This window comes from Spermophilus citellus (assembly GCF_964194105.1).
Source record: "Spermophilus citellus genome assembly, chromosome: 12".
Taxonomy (NCBI): domain Eukaryota; kingdom Metazoa; phylum Chordata; class Mammalia; order Rodentia; family Sciuridae; genus Spermophilus; species Spermophilus citellus.
The window spans coordinates 59265128-59285872 of record NC_138198.1 but is presented as its reverse complement, the minus strand read 5'-3'; the positions used below and the strand labels follow the sequence as shown (position 1 = coordinate 59285872).

The 20745-nt window shown below is 59.0% G+C and overlaps 1 protein-coding gene across 1 annotated transcript in view; it reads right to left on the bottom strand.

Moving 5' to 3' along the window:
- Positions 1 to 20745, bottom strand: part of LOC308631642 (voltage-dependent P/Q-type calcium channel subunit alpha-1A-like) — a gene marked incomplete at both ends in the record, with an annotated part of 200048 nt that overhangs the window by 3374 nt on the left and 175929 nt on the right. The window contains 9 exon segments of the mRNA XM_081263023.1: positions 1540 to 1667; positions 2536 to 2686; positions 4292 to 4407; positions 4576 to 4641; positions 4950 to 5066; positions 11711 to 11794; positions 15783 to 15893; positions 18673 to 18837; positions 19715 to 19916. Of these exon segments, the coding sequence (XP_081119149.1) occupies positions 1540 to 1667; positions 2536 to 2686; positions 4292 to 4407; positions 4576 to 4641; positions 4950 to 5066; positions 11711 to 11794; positions 15783 to 15893; positions 18673 to 18837; positions 19715 to 19916 (1140 nt within the window).

Sequence of the window (20745 nt, the reverse complement as noted above, 5' to 3'; positions counted from 1 at the left end):
GACCACATGGCCGCATTCTGTCGCCTACACGTCTTCTAGTTCAATGCAAGAGAGAGATGGCTCTGTGTTTATATATATATGAAATATATATATTGAAGACCCCAAGCCATGCTCATTCCAGGATGCTAGCAGGTTTTAGTGGAAGTCAAACCTTGCAAGCAACCCTATGAGGACATTTCTTGCCTAGGCCGAGAGCGGGGGAGATTACGCGCAATAAACTGTACATGTCCTTATAATGGATCCGACCGCTGAAAGGGAAGACAGGGTTAGTGAGTGCGGCCCAGGCTGCCTCTGCCCCCGCCCCCAGCCCTCGGCGGGGCAGGGACAGCAGGGGCTGGACCTCCTGGTCTCTGGGACTGCTGCAGGCTTGGGAGAGGAGAGGTCTCTGGGGACATTCGGACACTGGGCCCCGGGCGGGTCTGGTGGCTGTGCTGGGGGTCTTAGACCCGCACCTCCCCCCAGGCCCTTGGCTTCTTGCCTCCTGGCACAATCTATGTGGGCTACACTGAGGGGGCTGGTGACAGAGAAAAGGGGGACAGCAACGGACCTAAAATCGAAAGAGGAAGAGTTAGGAACCCGCGGCACCTCTGGCCTTGGGGAGGGCTTGTCTGGGCTGCGGGGCTGGAGAGACCCATCCTCCCGCCCCCTCCTTGAGGCCTCCCTGCCAGGGCGGTGGCCAGAGGACAGGAGGACTCGGCCAACGAGGCCCCCTCAGTAATGCACTTTCAGGTGCCGAGACCAGCCCCACCTAGAGTCCCCATGGCTGGGGGCTCCAGGCCGCTCCTGGGGCCTCTGAGTGTCTGCAAGGGCCTGGTGTCGAGCGCACTCAGAGCCCACCCAGGTATGGGGGAGCCGAGCTGGGCCCCTCCAGCCCGCAGTGGCCTCTGGTCTCCAGAGATGGACGCTCTTTCTTCAAGGTCATGGGGAGGCAAGGGCCCACCCCCCTGGCCGCTCTAGTGGTTTTGTTTGAATGGTCACTGGGGATCCATCTCAGGGTCACATGACCACTGAGCCACGTCGCCAGCACAATTTTGTCTTTTATTTAGAGACAGGGTCTCCCTGAATTGCTTAGCACCTTGCTTTTGCTGAGGCTGGCTGTGAACTCGGGATCGCCGCTGGGTGACAGGCGTGCGTCACCGCAGCCAGCTCGCTCCAGGTTTTGGAGGGGGTTCTGGGGCTCCCATCTTGTGCCAGATCTTGGCTGCCCAGCTGGGCCAGCCTCTCCCCTATGCCCCAGCGGAGTCCACTGGAGGCTTCAGCTCCTCCCAGGGCCTGCTGCGCTAACCCTTCAGGGCGCAGCAGGGCTCCCTCATTCTCCGAGTGACCCTCCCCTCTCTTCCTAGGGACAGGGCTTTGGCAGGGGTGAGACTCTGAGCACTTAGGCTGCGACGCTCAGGGTCACGGTTCTCCTTCTCTCCTCTGGACCGACGCAGGTGGGGTCCCTGCCAGAGCCTGGGACCCACGCCCAGGACCCGCCTGCCCACGTCCCAGCTCCGGCAGGAGGCCCCAGTGTGGCCGGAGGACCCAGGCACTCCTTACCAAGCGGCAGGGTCGTACTCGGCCCAGACACGCACGTATTCATCCAGGTGGTGGGGGCCTAGGATGGAGGAGTCTCGGGTGAGGTACTCAAAGTTGTCCATGATGACGGCGACGAAGAGGTTCAGCATCTGTGGGGCCCCAGGGGGAGACGGGAGTAGGAGGGAGAGAGCTGGGGTGGCTGGCGGACGCACCCACTGAACTCCCGCAGAGGCCCGGGGACAGAGAGCGGCAGTGGACCCCGAGGAGACACTCGCTGACCCAAGGAGGACAGCGAGGGTGAGCTCCGGTGAGCTTGGGTGCAGACGGGGAGGGAGAAGGGCAGATGGACGGTGGGGGGGCTGGGAAATGGGTCACACCAAGGGGACCACCGCTGGGGAGGACCCCAGATCCTCCCCCATCTGGGTCTCCAATGGAGGGGATCCTGGCCTTCCCCATGGAATGGCAGCAATGTCTGGTGACACTCTTGGCTGTCACCCTATTGCGGGGAGGGACAGGGCTATCAGTTGGATCTGGAATGATCTCCAAAGGCTCTACCTAGTGTTTGGCAGTGTTCGGAGGTGGGGCTGGGGAGGTGACTAGGTCACCTGGGCTGGGACCTCATCAACACTGACCCACTGACAGGGTCATAACCGAAGGTGTTGGAGGTGGTGGAAACAGGAAGTGGGGGCACGCCCGGGGAAGGTCTACTGGGTCTTTGGCTCTTTCTCCATCTCCCTCCACTTCCTGGCTGCATGATGTCCTGCCTCCCCCACTGGGATTACGCTGTGCCTGACTCTCCTTGGGCTGACATGGTCATCTAGTGTCGGGGGCACCCAGAGGGTGCAAGTTGGGGTGCCCCCAAGCTCAGCGGGATCCACACTGGGAAACTTGGGTTCACTGAGCCCCAGGCTGGCTGGGAGCAGCCCTGAAGGAGCAGATTGGTCTCATCCTAGAGAAATCTGGTCCTGAGCCAGAGAGGAGTCCAGGCCCGCCCGGCCTCCCCTCCCGCAGACTCACCAGGAAGGAGCAGAGGAAGATGAAGGACACGAAGTAAAAATAAGCGAACTCGTTGCCGCAGTCGGCTGTCAGGATGCCAGAGTTCTTGTCACATGGCTTCCCACTGAGGCAGGAGAGCATGATGTTGTGCCAGGCTTCCCTGGTGGCACTCCTGAGGACAGGGAGGGGCATCAGGGGCCTGGGCACCCGGCTCTGGCTGGAGGCCAAGGCCTCTCGGGAAGGGGCGTGTGTGGGTCAGACACTGGGCTCTGGAGCTGGGTGGGCTGATCTGAGCCCCAGGTCCACTGCCTCCCCTCCCTAGGACATCGGGTGGACATTCTCCTCCTTGGCTGAGCTTTAAAGCCCACAGGGACTTTTGAAAATGCTGGTGCTGGGTGAGGAGCTGGTCAGGGGCAGAAGGCTCGCTCACACACAAGGCGCTGGGCTCCACCCCCAGGATGGGGCAAGCTGAGGCCCACGCTCCACCCGACAGGCCGGACCCGGCCGGACTGGGCCCAGGGACATCTGCATAACCTAAAAGCTCTCCTCCCTCCAGGTGACTCTCCCCGAGAGTCTTTTCTCCCTGGGTCACTGTGCTCCGGGTGAGCTGGCCCCTCACTGTCCTCAAACGTGCCAGCCATGTCCCAGCCACGATCCCTGTGTCAGCTGTCCCCTCTGCCTGGCCACCCTTCCTGACATCCACATGGCTCCCTCCTCACCTTTGTCCCTCTAACGTCACACCTCCAGACAGGTGTGACCAACAGGCCCTCCATCCCCTTCTATTTATTGTTAGATGAACCTATTTTTTTTTATTGCGGCAAAATTCTTAAATAGACCATTTTAACCACTTCGAAACACACGACTCAGTGGCACCAACTGCTGTCACACCGCCCACCCCAGAACTTTCTCACCCTCCCCAATTCTGCTCCCTGTAAGTAGTAACTCCCTGCTGTCTGCCCCCAGCCCCGCACCCCCTGTTCCACTTTCCAGCTCTGAATTCACCTATTCTAGGCACCTCCCACAAGGGGCATCAGACACTATTTCTTTCTGTGTCCCCTTTCCGCCTCCTTTTTTTCTTTGTGTGTGTGTGGTATTCCTCCTCCACCACTGAGCTACTCACATTCCCAGCCCTTTTTGATTTTATTTTGACACGGGGTCTCACTAAGTTGCCCAGCTGGCCTCGAACTTATGATCCTCCTACCTCAGCCTCCCGAATAACTGGGCTTACCACACCCAAATCCCCATGCCCTCCTGATCTAAAATTTTATCTCCATCTAGGATCTCCTATAATTGTTTCACCAATTATGTGTCTTCCTCATGGGAAAATTAACTTCCAAAGGATAGAAAGTGTTTTCCCTCTCCCTCTGCCGTATCCCGGGGTGTGGCAGTGCCTGGAACACAGTAGCTGCTCAATAAACCTCCGCTCGGGGAATGCAGGACGTGCATCCAGGCTTCACCAAAGAATCAACCTCAACAGCCCTAAGCCTCAGTTTCCTCAAGTGTCGGATGGGGAGTTCAAGCGTCCCCACCTCAGGAGGCAGTCAGGGGGATTCAATCGAGTTGAAGCCTGAAGAAGGCCTTCAGCAACTGCCCTGCCACGGACCCTTGCGCCCTGCACGCCCGTACCAAACCTCCCCAGAAAGGGAGGAGGAGAGTGGGACATTTAAGAGATTAGCGCACGTTCCCCACCGGAAGGGATGGACGTGGGCACACACACCGGAAGAGAAGAATGAAGGCCTCCCCACCCGTGGAAGGGAGAAGCCACGCCCCCTCTCACCAGAAGAGAAGCATGAGCGCCTGGAAGAAGGTCCGGAAGTTGTTGTGCTCAGTGATTTGGAACTCGTCCTCATCACTGTCCTCGTCCTCCATGTCGATGCCGATGTTGCCAAACACCTGCGGAATGGGAGGGTGACCACCAGGGCCAGCCTGCCACCCCGCAGCCCGTGGCTTCAGGGAAGCCAGCTCCATCTCTTTGCCACCCGATTAGGGCTCCACTGGGCCGCTCCTGCCTGGGGGCGGCTGCCCCTCTGGGTGGCCCGACACCTTAGAGTGCGCGCTCACCTGCATCCCGATGATGGCGTAGATGAAGAAGAGCATGGCAATCAGCAGGCACACATAGGGCAGGGCCTGCGGGAGGGAAGGCAGTGAGGGGTGCTGGGCCCCTCGGCCCACCATTTCCTTCCCTTGTCCCAGCGCGACCCCCACTGGTCGGGGGGGGCCACATGCTGCGCAAGTCCCGCCAGCGCTGGTCACTGGGGCTCTGTGATGAGGCCTTCAGAGCTCTGAAGACACCCCAGGGGCAGGAAGTTAGATAGGAGCCCCGAAGATGGCATCCCAGGATGGCTCCTGCACAGAGTCACATCCAGTTTGATTCCTCTGGAGCACAGGAGTCCGCTCTTCTGAACCCTGGGCCAGGGGCAGGGGCAGGGGCTCACCTTGAAGGACTGCACGAAGGTCCAAAGAAGAATGCGGATGGTGTAACCCTGACGGAGGAGTTTGATGAGCCGGGCAGCTCGGAAGAGGCGGAGAAAACTCAGGTTGATGAAGTTATTCTGGGGAGATGGAGGGAGAGGGGTGACCATCCACCCACCCCAGGAGCTCAGAGCTGTCACCACTCACAGAGGCCCCTACATGAAGCCAACCAACAGGAAAAAAGCAAGCCAGACCCCAAATAAGGAGGGAAAGGAGAGAAAGCACTATTAATGCAATGGTGCAGAGGGAAAACTGGAAAAAAGGAAGGAAGTCAGGGGCAGAGGGTGGGAAGAAGGAAAGGCATCAACTCAAAAGCATCCGCCCTCCCTGCCAGCCCCACCCGCAGTGGGGAAAAGGAAAGAAAAGGGGGAAGGAGGAGAAGGGAACGGGGTGGGAAAGAAATAACAAAAGATCAAGGAAAAGAAAATATATCCGAATCATCCAATCAGGAAAAAAATCGAGATGGTTTTTATTTCTCCCAACAACCAAATGCACTGAGACGATAGGACACTGGCGGGTCAAGTTGCGGAACCCATCACACGTGTACGATGCACAAACACCGGGGCGGGGGCGGGGACGGGGTGGGGGTCGCCAGCACGCTCAGGCCTGGAGGACATGTGCGGGTTCCACTCGGGTTACACTCCGAGCCAGAAATGCATCTGTTACGGGACTCACCGGGCACCCTGCCCTGCCCTGCCCTGCTGAGCTGCCCACCCGCTCCTGCCCGCCCTGACCTCACCCCACGGCCAAGAGGAGCAGCAGCTGGAGCCAATGGGGAGAAGCAGAAGAGCATCTTTCCTTACCCCCTTGGCGAGCGGGAATGGGGAGGACGGGAGGGAGCTGGGGCTGTTCGGCTGCAGGGTGAGTCCTCGCTGCCCGCTGAGTCGGAGAAGATGCATTTGGGGCTCTTTTCCCCCCTCTCAGGGATGGCTTCTCAGCTTCTGGGGCTGGGTGGAGTGTCACAGGACCAGGCCTGCGGGAAGCAGGAATGACTCAGCTCCCATGGGGCGGGTGAGCTCCGAATTAACCCCCAGCCCACCAAGGGGCAGGTGCGGGGGGCCGGGAGGTGGGGCCGTCCCTGCCCCCAGGACCTCCCTGGGTGGACTCTGATTTGCTCAAAAAAGCTTGTCTGCTCACCGGCCTCTGTGTCCTCCCACCCAAGCTAAAAGTGGAGCAGGAGGCTGTCAGGAATGGTGGTCACAACTCCTGGGTGTTTACATGACTGTCCTGAGGCTTCAGGGGACCCTGGCTGGGGGGCTAGAAATCACAAGTGGACCTGTTTGGCCAGTGAAGCTAATTTGTTGGGCCTGAGTAGCATCTTGTTATTTGATTATGGAAACTAGTTGACATCGTTTAAAAATAGGATTTGGTCACTGTCTGCTTTGGGGCAGGCCTGGGCCCCTATGGCCCTGGAGGCTGGCCACATGCCCTGCAGCTTTCCCAGGCCCCTCGTTCTAGCAGTGATGCTGGCTTTCCTGGCTCATGGCCTCTGAGTGATCCCTGCCTCGGGCAGACGTGGAAACCTCCCGTCGCTGGCTAGGACTTGGGGGGTGGGAGGCGGGGGGTAGTGGGTCTCCTGCTAAGGGGACCCCACCTGGAGTCTGGCCTAAGGGATTTGTGGGAGCAGCGATTCAGGCCCCATAGCAAGGCCTAGCACTGCTGAGCCCTCACCCCGCGAATGGCGCAGGGCGACCCATAAGGGGAGCCCAGGTATCGGAGCAACCCTCCCGGTTTCAAGCGTGTGCCAATTTGGGCAATGATTACATGGACATTGTCCTTGGTGCTTCTGGGGCACAGGGTTGTGGGGGACTCCCCGCTATGGGGCCTGTGTCTGTCAGTAGCTCTGGCCTGGGAGTGGAATTTCCGAGGTTGGCAAGAGGCCTCTCGGTTGGCTGGTGAGTCAGGTGTTCTATGGGATGCAGCAGCTGGCCCTTAGGCCTGGTGGCCAAAGGGGCTGGGCCCTACCTGACCGCACTGGGCCTGTCAGTGAGAACACCCAAGTTCTCACCAGAGCCCCAGCCCAGCTTGGTTCCGAGATCACCCTCCGTGCCCCTGACCTGACCCCAGCCCTGCCTGGCCACCCAGCTCCACCTGGGGACGGGGCCAACAGCCCAGGTGTCCCCAGCCCCCTCCCGTACACCCCCAGAGTGCAAGCCATCCCTTCCATGGGGCGGATCATAACATGTGGACTCGGGAGCATGCAGAGGCAGGCAGCCCTGGAAGCAGCCTCGGGGCTCAGGATGGAGCCTGCCACCAGGCGGAAGCAGCGGGATCTGGCAGGGAGACGTGCAGACAGCATGCTGCCCCTGGGGAGCCTAGGGAGGAGACACGAGGGAGGTGGGGTAGGGACCGGAGGGGTCTGGTGGGGCCAGGGTCCCGGCAGCCCTCATCCACCCGTCTCTTCCTGCACCACGTCCTGAGTGCCCCCGGAGCCTCCAGAGCCCCCTCCTAGCTTCCCCAGACCCTGCCCTGCCACTGGCCACAGGCCCTGGGGGCATGGACTCCTTCCCTTTGTGGTCCTCTCTCCAGTGACGGCTCAGAGCCTGGTGTCCCTCGAGCATGCAGAAGGACATGGGAACCACCTGCCCAAGGGATGCACAGAAATTCTGCCCTCTGCAGACCCCTCCTCCTGCCCGACCTCAGCCCAAAGCTCCAGACGCCCCACTGCCTGCCTCCCGGGTCCTGCGGGGACCTCAAACTCACCACGCCCACTCCTCCTCCTCCCAGGGCCAGCTCCCTCCTGCCCAGTCCAGCCCCATGCTCTGAGCCAGTCCCTCCAGTTCCCTGCTGCCTCCACTGCCACCTGTCACCTCTTGCTGGGACCTGGTGCCCACCTCCAGCTCAGCCTCATCTCATTGTAGCCAGGCGCTCCCATCTCAACCATTTCAAATCACATCACCGCTTCAATCTTTCCAGGCCTTTCCTGGTGCTTAAGATTCCACAGCAGCATCCCCTGGCAGGGCCCCTCCCTCCCCAGCTCTCCACTAGCTTTCCTCTGCCGCTTTGCTCCAGCCACACTCCCTCACCTGCAGCCCGGACCCCTGCTTTCTCCCCTGCCCCAGGGCCTTTTCACCCACCGTCCTGGGGCCTGGAATGCCTTTTTCTCCCCTCTCTACCTTGTTCATGCTGCTCAGCCTTCAGCTTGCAGAGAAGCTACGATTTCAAGTGGAGGTCAAGGGTTACTGGACCAATACCTGCCACCCCCACCCCACTCAGGCAAGGGGCAGAGACGGTGGCTGGCTCTGCCCACCTTGCAGTTGGTGATCATTCCCTGTTCGGTGGAGGAGTGCGCTGTCCGCAGGGAGGGATCCAGTGCAAAATGCCACCAGTGGGGCCCTTCAGGGGCTCCTTGGTGATGATGGGCAGAAGGGCAGAGGTGGGAGGGGAAGGCGCGGAGTCAGAGGGAGAGATGAAGGAGGTGTGTGCTGGGTGGGGGGCGGCCCTTCAGGGTGGGTGGAAGTAATATAGGAGAGGGACTGCGTGTGTGTGCGTGCATGTGTGTGTGTGCGTGCAAGAGGTAAAGCCATAGAGAGAGACGAGAGGAAAAGTGTGAATTAGAGGCCATACCTGCGCCAGGTGTGCGCTGGCTGAGCACTTACTGGGTGTGGGTGCAGCGTGCACACCTGCCTATCAGGGCTGCAGGGAGAGCCTCAGCGGGCCACCAGACCCGAGTCTGTCCACTCTGGGTTCCCCTGTCCCTAAATTTTTGCTTGCATGCCTCCTCGCCCTGAGGTCTCCCTGCTGGCCTGGGAGCATCTCTATTGATGGAGGCCGGGACAGTGGGCTTGCAAGGGGTTGAGGCTGGAGGCCAGAGGGGAGAGAGTGGAAGAGAGGTGGTCAGTGGGTTTGGGCTTCCCAAGCTGAACCGGGTGGCAGTGTGGGGAGGTGGCTGGGCGTGGTGGGCCTGGGGGGCTGCGTGTGGGTGATGCTGGCGGGCCAGCCCTTGGGTCCAGGATGGAACACTGGGCCAGGCACAGTCCTTTTTCTGCAAATGATGAAAACCCACCCGAATGGAAACCCTCCATCCAGAACCTGCGAGGAACACCCAGAGCGGGAGGGGAGGGCGGGTGGGGCGGGGAGACGGACAGACGGGAGCGGGAGGGAGGGGAGACAGGCACCCCCAGGAAGCCAGGGCAGGCCATGCTTGCGGATGCGAGATGCTTCACAGTTAATGTAAGGCATTTAGACTTCAGAAAGAAGTAACACCAACCGGATTCTAGATGCGGATGTTGAAGATGGAGGGGGGCGGGCGGGCGGGGGCGGTTGGGGGCGGAGTTCAGCGTTTTTTAGGTTGATTTGTAACCAGTGCCAAAAAACCAATGGGTTTCGGTTCCGGGCGGGGAGTGGGGGTGGTGGTGGCGGTGGGTTGGGAGATAAGTCATTGGTGTATGAACACACAGACCACGTCATGGATGAACAAATGAATTTCATAGTGCATTTTGATTGGATGAGTTTTTCAGACGGCGTTGTGCCAATATACAGTTTAAACAGCAGGCATGGAAAGAGACAAGACAAGAAACAGTCATTATCCACCGCGCAGCGCCAACCCGTCCCCAGGCCGCTTGGCACCCTCCCCCCACCTGCCCTCCCGGGGCCTGGCTCCCCACGCCGCAGCGTGGCTGGGCTCTGGCCTCAGACCTGGTGCCTTACCTGGGAGGCAGAGGGGGGCCCTGAGACCTAACAGCTGGGACCTGGTCATGCCCGAAGGCCCAGACACCCCCTGAAGCCTTCCCCTCAGGATATGACCATGCAGGGCTGGCTACCACACTGCCCAGGTACCCACGGCAACAATAGCAATAACAATAATAATAACCACCGTTAGGGAGACTTCCTGGAGACTCTGTGCCAAGCATTTCACGTGGAGCGTCCTCATCTGTAAAAACGCTGCCGCTCCCCCTAGAACACCCGATCTCTGGGAGCAGGTGTCCGCATGCTGCTCTGTTTTGCTTTGCACACACCCCCCCCCCCCGTTCCCCCTGCAGCATCATTACCATGCCTGGCACACAGTAGGCACTCAATGTGTGCATGAATGGGAGTCATATAAGGAACTGATGGGATCAGTTGCACCAGTTCTGCCCACTCTACAGGAGACAGGTGACACAGCTGCCTGCACGCCAGTGGCTGGTACGGAGGGCTGCTTGGCTACTGCGATGTCCTAGTATCTAGGCTCCTATGCCTTCGGGCCAGACAGGACACACAGCTGGGCGTCCGGCCCTGCAGATGTCTCACTGGCAAATGGAAGTTTCAACCAACTTCCTCCACTTGTCCTGGGGAGCTGAGCAGCCCTTCCCAGCCTCCTCACCCAAAGGGACATGGGCTTCAGGCTGTCCTGCGCTCGGTGGGATGGTGAGCTGTTACGACTGCCAGGCAGGGCCCTGGGTCAGACAGTGAGGGTGAAGATCAGGGCCAGACCCTGCCAAGGAAGAGCGACCTGGGGGTCCTGGTGGGGAAGCCTGCAGGTGGGGGAGACTCCTCTAGAGAAAACCTTCAGGGCTGGGGAGGGAGTTCCTGGCTCTGCTGCAGCTGAGGGCACAGAAGTGGCCGTGATGCCCTGCGTGCTGGTGGGGACACATCAGCAAGCCCCCTTCTCTGTGGCAGCCTCCTGGAAGGAGGGTGGGGGATGGGCCCCAGGATCTCCTTCCTGGGTGACAGGCGGGGACGCCCTGGGGCTGCCAAGGTGCTCCCCAGAGTCACCAGGGCCGGGCTGAGGGACCAGGGCGGGTCTCTTCACTTCCCCGGGGTTGCCTAGGCCAGTAGGCGGTGCCTGGGGGGGGTCAGGAGGGACGGTGGGCTGGCCCCTGCTGCTCTGTGGCTTTGGTCTTGGAAGTGGCCCCTCCGCACTTCAGCGCCTGGGCAGGTAACAGCTCCCAGGTGGCCGGCGGCTGGTGGCCCGAGTCCCTTCCCTTCCTCTCTGTCCTTTTCCGGGAAAGGACATCCCCTTGGGGGATTCTCTGGTGCAGGAGCCCGTCCACGGAGACGCTTGGCACAGCCGGTCCTCGGCGGTTAGCATTATTTTTACTGTTATTAGGGCGCCGTCCATCCCACCCGGCCCCACCTCCACACTCTTCTCCCTTCTGCTCCCCCTTGAGGATCTCTTCCCCACCATCTCCCGAGGGTCCCCAAGCCTGGGTTCGCTGGCAAATGGCCAAGGAGAGGGCCTGGGCAGGACCTCTGGGGTCTGGGAACGAAGGAAGGGCTGTGGGCCTGGGACCAAGGACCTGCTGCCTCTCCTACGGGGGTAGAGGAGGGTGGGTGTCCTGGGGACTCTCCTGGGGTCCTGGGAGTGTCATCCCTGCCTTGGCCTGAGGACCAGGGTACCCTCCTGCTTGTGAGCCGCAGAGGGTCTGCGCAGACAAGTGACAGCAGGGGTCTCTCTGGCCCCACTGGGTGTCTGGATGGGCTAGCCTGGGGGCCTTTCGGGGCCTCCGCGGCCCTTGACACACCTATCCGCATTGTTTGTTCACACTCGACGGCCGAGAGGCAGGGAAGCCCACCCTGTAGCGCAGCCCCGTGTCTGGGCTTTGGATGCGCTCATCTCCCTCACTGTCCTCCTAAGGGCTGCCCTGTCCCCAGGGGCCCCGGTTCTCCTTGAGGTCCTGGCCAAGCACTGGCCGCAGCCAACTATGGTGCCAGAATCTGTAGCGTCAGTACCCGCCCCCCGCCCCGCCATGCCACCCCCCAGTCCAGCCCCGAGACCCCAGAAAGAAGCCGGCAGGAGTCTTACCCCAAAGTCGGTCACGAGGATATCTGTAAGGCTGCCCAGAACAGTCACAAAGTCGAAGATGTTCCAGGCATCGCGGAAATAATTCTAGAACAGGGACCCACAAGACAGAGATGCCAACAAGGGCTCCAGGCCCCCGTCCCCAGCTGGCAGGGGCAGGACAGCTGGTGCCCGGGGACAGTCACACCCACTCAAAGGCCCTGCTGCCAATCTAGGGCTGCTGGAGGGCTTCTGCTGAGTCCCCTCCCGGGGCCTCCAGGCCTGGCCTTCCTCTGCTGGGGAGGGGCTGCCCTCTGGGGCTGAGGCCTGTCTCCAACACTTCGGAGGCCCTCCAAGCCCTGCCTGCTCTATAGAGGATGTCACTGCTCCTCACAAGGCCCCCAGAGGGAAAGAGCATCACCCATTTTCACTCAGAGGAGGTCAGCAGCCGAGGGGTGGCCCTGCTCTGCACCCAAGTGAGTCTAGGTTAGGACCCTGCTGTGCTTACAGCACACCCACTAAGGGAGGGAAGGTTCTCGGTTCAAATCCCAGCTCTACTACTGGAGCTGTGTGGCTATGGGCAAGTGGCTTGATCTCTCTGTGCTTCCATTTCCTGATCTGGAGAAGGAGGACAGAGGTCACTGGGCACTGGAGGAAGGGCCTTGAGGCCTTCCAGGCACACACAGGTCTACACTTCCTGGCCCCTGGTTAGATGGGGCTGTGTGGCTGAGGTAGCGTAGTCACTCCTGCCTGTGACCAGCAACATCCAGATAGCAGCTATTCCATAAGCCTGGGTCGTGAGTAAACAGAAGGCAAAAATTCCCTGTGTCGAGTGTGGGGGGGGAAAAAACCCAAACCACCTTTGTTGATTAAAGCCACTGAGAGGTAGGGTTTTTTTGTTACTGCAGCTTAACTTGATCTATACTGACTGATACATCTCTGGGCTGGCAGCTGGCTCAACTCAGACACCCTGGGACAGCTGTGTTGTTAAAATTTTGAAATACCCCACACCATCTGATAAAAAACCCCAGCCCTGAGCCCCCTGCTCCCCTTAACTTGGCACTGAAATGAGGATGCTTGGTCCTTTTGGAGAGGGGCCTTCCTCCAATTTCCTCCTCCAGCACCCTGCTGGGATCTAAGAATTTGGGTCAAACAGACGCCTCCCACCTCCAGGCTAAACGTGGGCCTTGTCAGTGTCCCCCATGATGCAGGCCAGGACCTGGGCCTCACTCTCAGTGGCCAGCGGAGGGCCTGACCCCAGGCAGCCCTGCAGCCTAGAAGGGTCCACATTTCAGAACTACGCTTCCCTGGGAGTTGCAGCATCGGGCCTCGGGGTTCTGGGGGGCAGGGGGTAACAACTGTCGCTACTGAGTATTCAGCAGGCGACATGGTTTGAAAACTGCCTGAGAGGAATGCAGGCACTTCTGGTGTGTGGCAGGGGTTGCTGGGACCCACCCACATTCCCACGCATTTCAGAGGAGATGGGGCGAGTTCAGGGCGGTCTGGCCGTAGACCCCTCTCTGTGGCCCCTGGAAGCAGCTTTGACTGTGACCACAGCCAGAGAGGATGCAGCTCCCTCCTCGGCGCCCTGCCCTCTGCTGCCACCTGGAGGCCCCCAGTGGAACTGATCCCCAGTGGCCTGGACTTCCCTGGCAGGGGCAGCTGCCCTCCTGGCCCTCCCCACTGCCCCTCCCCTCCTGTCCTTGGCGAGGTGACTTTGCAGACACATCCTTGCACTCAGTCCTGTGGCAAGCTCTGCTCCTGAGGAATCCCAGGTGAAGCCAGCCCCCCAGGTGTTTGGGGACCCGCCTTGAGCCCCCGGGGTACAGGGCCCCCCCTCCGTTGCTTGACTCCAACGGGGGAAAGTTGGGGCTTTGTCTAAAATGGGAAGGGGAGCTTTGGGCAGGATTGGCAAGGGCGAGGGACAGGGGGCCTTGGCCCCGCAGGAGAGCCGCTTGGTCAGTGGAGGCCAGCTCCTCTTGGCCTTGGGACCCGGTGCAAGACCTCTTCATTGTCAAGAGCTGGACACCAGGACACCAGAGGACTTGGTTGGGGCCACACAGCTGGCAGGGGGTGGGGCAGTTCTAGGAGCCTGGGCCTTGATCTTCCTGTGATGCACCCCGGGCCACACAGCCCATAGGTGGCACCAGAATTCTGGGACGCCCCCTCCACCAGGCTGGTGCTAATCCCTGTGCTTGACAGTCCTGGTGTGACTCAGATCCCCAGGGTACTCATTGAACATCCACACACCGGAGTCCCAGCTACTCAGGAGGCTGAGGCGGGAGGATCACAAGTTGAAGGCCTGCCTCAGCGATTTAGTTCAACCCCTAGCACCAAAATAAACAAATAACCCCTCCCCCATATTTAGTTGGGCATGGTGGCTCACACCTAGAACCCCAGAGACTCAGGAGGCTGAGGCAGGAGGATCACAAGTTTGAGGTCAGCTTCAACAACTTCGTGAGGCCCTGACTCACGAAAAACAGAAACAAAGCTTTGCTCTACCTCTGAGGGTGTGGCTCAGGGGTAAGGAGAGTCTGCCTGGGCTCAAATCTCAACACTGTAAAGACCACACCACACCGCACCACACCACACAGCGCAGCACCACACACACCACACACACCACACAGCACAGCACCACACACACCACACACACCACACAGCACAGCACATATTGGTGGGCAGAACTTCTGGAGGTGGCCCTAGACCATCATTCCTTTTTTGGGGGGGATTGAACCCAGGGCCTTGGCCTGGGAGGCGAGCACCCTACCAGCTGAGCTGTGTCCCCAGCCCCTGTCATTCAGTTTTAGAGACCTCCCCAAGTGCTGCTGATGGGAGACAAAGCCATTCTCTGGGGGACAAAGGCACTCAGTGGTGGCCTTTCTGACAGCCCTTCCCAGCACCTACTGGTGGTCCTCTGCACAGGAGCCCTGTGGGGGAGGGGCTGGGCGCAGCTCCCTTGGGTAGGAGGGGGGGGGACGACTCCGGCTCCTGAGCGGCTGGCTGAGACCAGGGGCTGTAGGCCCGGGACAGCTGACGTCCTGGTTCAAGGTTCAGCTTGGCCTCTCACTGGGGACCTTCGAGAGGCCACCCTAATCTACAGTTTGGATCTGAATGTGCTCCAAGGCCTCTGTGTTGAAGCTTGCTCTCCAGCTGTGGCTCTACTGGAGGGGGGGAACCCTCAGGAGGAAGTTAGGTTCTTGGGGACGTGCCCTTGAAAAGGATACCGGGACCCTGGCCCTTCCTCTTCCTTTCTCCTTGGCTTCCCAGCTACCTTGTGGGGACCACCTTGCTCTGCCGTGCCCTTCCATGAGCCTCCCTGTAGGCTCAAAGCCAAGCAGGCCCAGCAACCACAGACGGAGACCTTTGAAACTGTGAGCCAGAGTGACCTTTTTCTCCTTATAAGTAAACAACCTCAGGTGTTCTGTCACAGTAATGGAAAACTGACCAGCACATCTACCTTCAAGATGAAAGAAAACATTCGAGTTGAGTTAGCGGCTGGAGAAAAATAAAGAAGTGATTTTCTCCCACCTAATTTCACAGACAGACACCTCCCCCTCCCCCCATCCTCAGCTCTCCTTGAGGCTGAGGGTCCTGGGCTGAGACTACATGCAGTAGAGGAGACGAAATCAAGTTAGCGGGTCATGGAACGCATTTAAAAGAAAAAGAAAAATGGAGTCGAGGAGAATCGACAGCTTCAGAGCACAAGGCAGGCGGGGAGGTTGGACACTGACTTCCGAGGCCTGGCTGAGGCTGTGTCTGGGTGCTGGCTCCACAGTTAGGTGGACTCTCCCAGTGGATTGTGGGTAAAACTGTTTGAATCCCACAGACTTGGCTTCCCTGATCTGTTTCCTTGTCTCTGAAATGGATGACAATTACTTTCCCTCCTTGGGATCCTTTGGAGGAAAAACTGAATCCTTATGTCCCTGGCCCAGCATGTCACCATGGTCTCACTGGTGTCCCTTGAATATCTGGGGAGGGGCTGAAATCACGGGAGCTGTGCAGCCGCCACCTGGGTGGGGCCTGGGGACCAGGTGGGGAGACCCTCAGCCCCGCCCAGAGCGAGCCCCGAGCACAGGGCAGAGCCCAGGCCACTCACCAGAATCCCAAAGGCCATGACCTTGAGCAGGCACTCCAGGGAGAAGAGTGAGGTGAAGACGATGTTGAACTCCCGCAGGGCGTTCTCGTAGGCCACCGAGGCACCGTAGAACTGGGGGGAGGGGGGATGTCAGCAGCAGCGTGCGGCCCTCGTCCTCCCAGGAGTAAGGGCTGTGAGGAGCACGGAGGGTCCAGATCCACCGCCCGGAGTCTTTGCACGCTCAAAGTCAAAACTGTCTTGAGACGGTCTCAGCCTCTGTGTCCTGGGCCTCCTGGCCGCGCAGGACAGTGTCCACCGCCCCCCCGCCCCCCGTAGCACCTCTTGTTCTTTTCCTTGTGCAGCACTGGACTGAGCCCCGGGTGCTTCTCCACCCGCGACCGCCCCAGCCCTTTTCATATTTTTTTGAGACAGAGTCTTGCTTAGTTGCTGAGGGTCTTCGAAGTAGCCCAGGCTGGCCTTGAACTTGCGATCCTCCTGCCTCAGCCTCCCCAGTGGCTGGGGTTACAGCTGTGCCCCCCCCACCCAACTTGCGTTTTGCTTTTTATTTATTTTTTTAAAAAAATTTTAATTCCTTTATTTTATTTATTCATTTTTATGTGGTGTTGAGGATGAAACCCAGGGCCTCACACATATGAGGCAAGTGCTCTACCGCTGAGCCCCAGCCCCAGCCCCTTGTACCACTGGGTTTCATCCTCAGCACCACATAAAAATAAATGAAATAAAGATCCATTGAAAACTAAAAAAAAAAAAAAAAATTAAATTAAAAAAACACATTTATAATTTTTAACTGACACATAATGATTGTACATTTTTATGGAGCACAGTGTGATATTTCTACACGTGTATACAACGTGCAATGATCATAAAGGTAATTGGCGTCTCCATCAGAACCTTAGCATTTCTAGAACTCTCTCACTCTCTCTCTCTCTGAGCAGGGTCTTGCAGTCTGGGGGCCAGTCTAGTGCTCCTGGGCTCTGCGAGCCTCCTGCCTCAGGCGCCTGTGTAGCTGGGACTATGGGGGTGGACCTCACTCAGATTAGATATCTCTCTCTCTCTCTCTGTCTTTCTCTCTCTCTGTGGTGCTGGGATTCAACCCAGGGCCTTTGCATGCAAGGCAAGCACCCTACCAACTGAGCTACAGCCCCAGCCCCTCAGCCTTTTCTTTTTTAAAAGCTTAATATCCATTAAGGTTTAAGTAAATCTTAAGTGAAAAAGTGCAACTGTCTTCATTCTTTTATTTTTTTTTAAATTATTTTTGGTGCCAGGGATTGAACTCAGGGGCCTCGACCACTGAGCCCCTTCCCCAGCCCTATTTTGTATTTTATTTAGAGACAGGGTCTCTCTGAGTTGCTTAGGGCCTCGCCATTGCTGAGGCTGGCTTTGAACTCGGGATCCTCCTGCCTCAGCCTCCAGAGCCGCTGGGATTTCAGGCGCGCACCAGGGGCCCGGCAGAAGTTTGATTTTTAAGGAATACCTCCTGAAGAGTTCAAGGGCACAGTCCTGGTCTCCTGTTTACAGTAATTAAACAAAACCCCAAACAGCTGCAGCGTGAGAGGCACATCACCCAGAGAGTGTGCAGACGGCTGGCCACTGGGTGGGGGTGGCCTCTTGTTGGGGGGGGTGTCCCGATGATGGGCAGGGCGGCAAACTTGGTGAATGTACCAAACGCCACCAATGGTGACTGAATGGTCAGGTTACATTGTGGCAACTGAACGTTAATTTTTTTTTCCTTTGATGCCGCTGGGGTGGAGCCCAGGGCCTGGCACCAGCGCCCCGCCCGGCTCCCCGAGGCCCTGCACCTGGTTCACAGCCTTCATCCAGTGGGTGCGTGGGTTGGGGGAAAGAGCACGGTCCATGCAGGCGGGGTCGGGCTCCTCCTGTGGTTTAGGCATCTGAGGACTGTCTGGGACGTTTTCCCCAGAGCAGGACCACCATGCAGGGGAGGCCTCAGGGGAGCTTGGTCCAGTTTTTTCTCTATCAAGAATTAACAGCCAGGCTGGGTGCAGAGCCCCACACCTGTCACCCCAGCGGCTCGGGAGGCTGAGGCAGGAGGATCGTGAGTTCAAAGCCAGCCTCAGCAATGGTGAGGCCCTAAACAACTCAGGGAGGCCCTGTCTCCAAATAACATCCAAACTCGGGCTGGGGCTGGGGCTCAGCGGTCAGCACCCCTGGGTTCAATCCCCGGCACAAAAGAAAAAGAGACTGGCCAGGTGGTGGACACGTGCACATCGCGCACGAGGCCCTGGGCTCCACTCGGGGCTGGGGAAGAACTAAGAGAAACGCAGCTCCCTCCCTCCCTCCCTCCCTCCCTGGGTCCTCTGTGCCGGGATGAACCCATCTCTGATGCCCAGGGGGGTGGAGGCTGCAGAGCGTCCTCTCCTCACCACCCCTCCTCTCTCTGACGGGGAAACAGACGCCCTGGGGCCAGCAGAGCCCGGGAGCTGGCGCAGAGCTGGACCTGAACCCAGGCCCGTGGACGTGGCTCCCACCCATGGAGGCTCCAGGCCCGAGGCCCCAGCCCTCTCCCTGCACTTCAGCCACCAAACGTCTGTGTGGCTTCTCGCCCCCTCTGACCCGGGCCCTTGCTGAACCTGGGGACTCAGGTCAGGGCTCCCTGGAGCCCTCATGGGCAGGGAAGTCCTCCTGCACGTCCACACTGAGGTCATCACCAGGAGACGGTGAGGACGGGCCCTCTGTGCAGTTCAGGGAGCCAGGGAAGGCTTCCTGGAGGAAGGGTCTGCACATGCAGCTGGGCAGGCAGAATGCGGGAAGCGTGTAGGCAGTGGGAGCAGCAGGTACGGAAACTCACGGGCGTCACCCTGAGTGTAGTCTGGCTGGGGCGCTGCAGTCGACCCCGTTGGCTGGGGGTGTGGGTGGGCCTGGGGCTCACCTTCATCATCAGCACGATGGTGTTGAGGGCGATCATGGCCATGATGGTGTACTCGAAAGGTGGGGACACCACAAACTGCCACATGCGGTACTGGAAGCTGCGCTTGTCCTGCGGCATGTGTCTGGTCAGCGGCTTGGCACTGATGGCGAAGTCGATGCAGGCCCGCTGTGGGGAGGGGGCCCACCGTGAGGAGGCGGAGGAGCGGGGAGGCCCGGCGCTGGGCCCTGCCGATCCCACTGCGGAGGAGTCCAGGTGTGCCTGGACCTCGGCTTCCCTCGTGATCCCCTGGAACCCCTCAGAGAAGGTTCATCAACAGCCTCACTGTCTCGGCCCAGAGAGGCTGAGCCACTTGCCTGAGATGGCTCAGCTGCTGCATGGGCCGAATCTGAATGACAACCGAGGTCTGACTTCGGGGCCTAGCCATTCTTTCTAACGGGCCAACTGGTTTTCCTTCTCCTTTTCTTGGAGGGATAAAGAGAAGGAGAAATAGTGGCCACTGAGTCCGAAGGATCAGTGGCACAAAAGACAGGTGCACTGGGTCCTCTGAGCAGCCTGGGTGATCCCAGAAGGGCAAAGGGCCCCCGTGGTGTTCCCCGGTGACTAGACTTTCATTTGTGACCACTTGCTGGCCCTCCCATGGGAAGGTGCTGCTTCCCCACCCTCCTGACGTCCGACACGGACTTGGGGCTCCCTCGAGCTCAAGAACATGGGGCACGACTCAGGGCCCAGCCTCGAGAGCTGGGCTGCACCTGCTCCTGCTGGGCGCTGAAGCCTCCGTACCAGCCCGGGACAGGACTAGAGATGTCATGGAGAAGAGCCACCCACGGTTCGGACAGGCAACGGGACATGAGCAAGAAGTCAGCGCCTTTGAAAATGCCCGGGGTTGCTCGTTACTGCAGCGGGCCCTGGTCTGAACTGACCGATACAGTGAGGGGTGTTTTCCTCTGGAAACCCCAGCAGGGCTGCCCTCGGTCCCCAGGTGCCCCCAGAAGTGGGGTCCTGGGTGTGTGTGACAGTTTCCACAGGACGCAGGGGACGGCACCTCGTTTTTCTCCAGGCTGTACTCCTCCATCATCTTGTCCCCCTGTTCCTGGAAGGTGATGATGATCAAGGCCACAAAGATGTTGACAAAGAAGAAGGGGAAGACCACGAAGTAGACCACGTAGAAGATGGACATCTCCATGCGGTACCCCGGGCTGGGGCCCTGGTTCTCGAAGGTGGCGTCCACCGAGTGCTTGAGGACCCTGCGTGGCATGGTGGAGGGACGAAGAGGGCGGGAGGGTGAGGGTGGGCGGGACAGGAAGAGGAAGCCCCTGATCCTTGAAAGGCTGATGGTGGCCCCATCTCGCCTGCCGCGGATCTAGGGCCGATGATGTGCTGGGAGGGATTTTCAACGCTTGATTTATTTTCCCAGTGACCGTCTCAGGGAGGTCATTACTGGCGTCCTCCTGCACATGGGGAGCCAAGGCTCAGCAACGAAAGGGACTCGTGGAAGGCACCTACTCAGGAGCAGTCACGTTGGGATTTGAAACCAAGTTAACAGTAATGAATGGGAACAAGTAGGGAGTCACAGGGGCAGGAGTTTGTCATGTTGGGGGGGGGTAGTTTTTAAGCACAGTGTTGGTGGGTGCTGAGAAGGTGTGACATGTGGGGAACACATATGTGCACGGAAGCCCTGTACAGTTGCAAAGGGGGTGCACTGCTTAAGAATTCTGTTTAAGCCACACCTTCAAAGAGTAGATGTGACAGGCTCACGCGTGCAAGATGATATATTTTTTTGGAAGGTCACTATTAGGTGCCTTATTCAAACAAAATCATTAAGTATACTGTAATGGTTCTCTGACAGGTGGGACTAAAGGCTGTCCAAGGGGTGTCTTTAAGAATTCATTCAAAGTGGGCTTGGGGATAAAGGTGCTGACAGCACATGCCAGACTCTGCAGCCTTCATCCTGGCCTTCCCAAGTCCTCTGGGAGGACTAGGCCAGGGGTGAGGAGGGAGACACATTTACTTTGGACACAAATTATGGGGGCTCCCAAAATACAAGAGGTTAAGATAAAAAAAATCTGTGACATT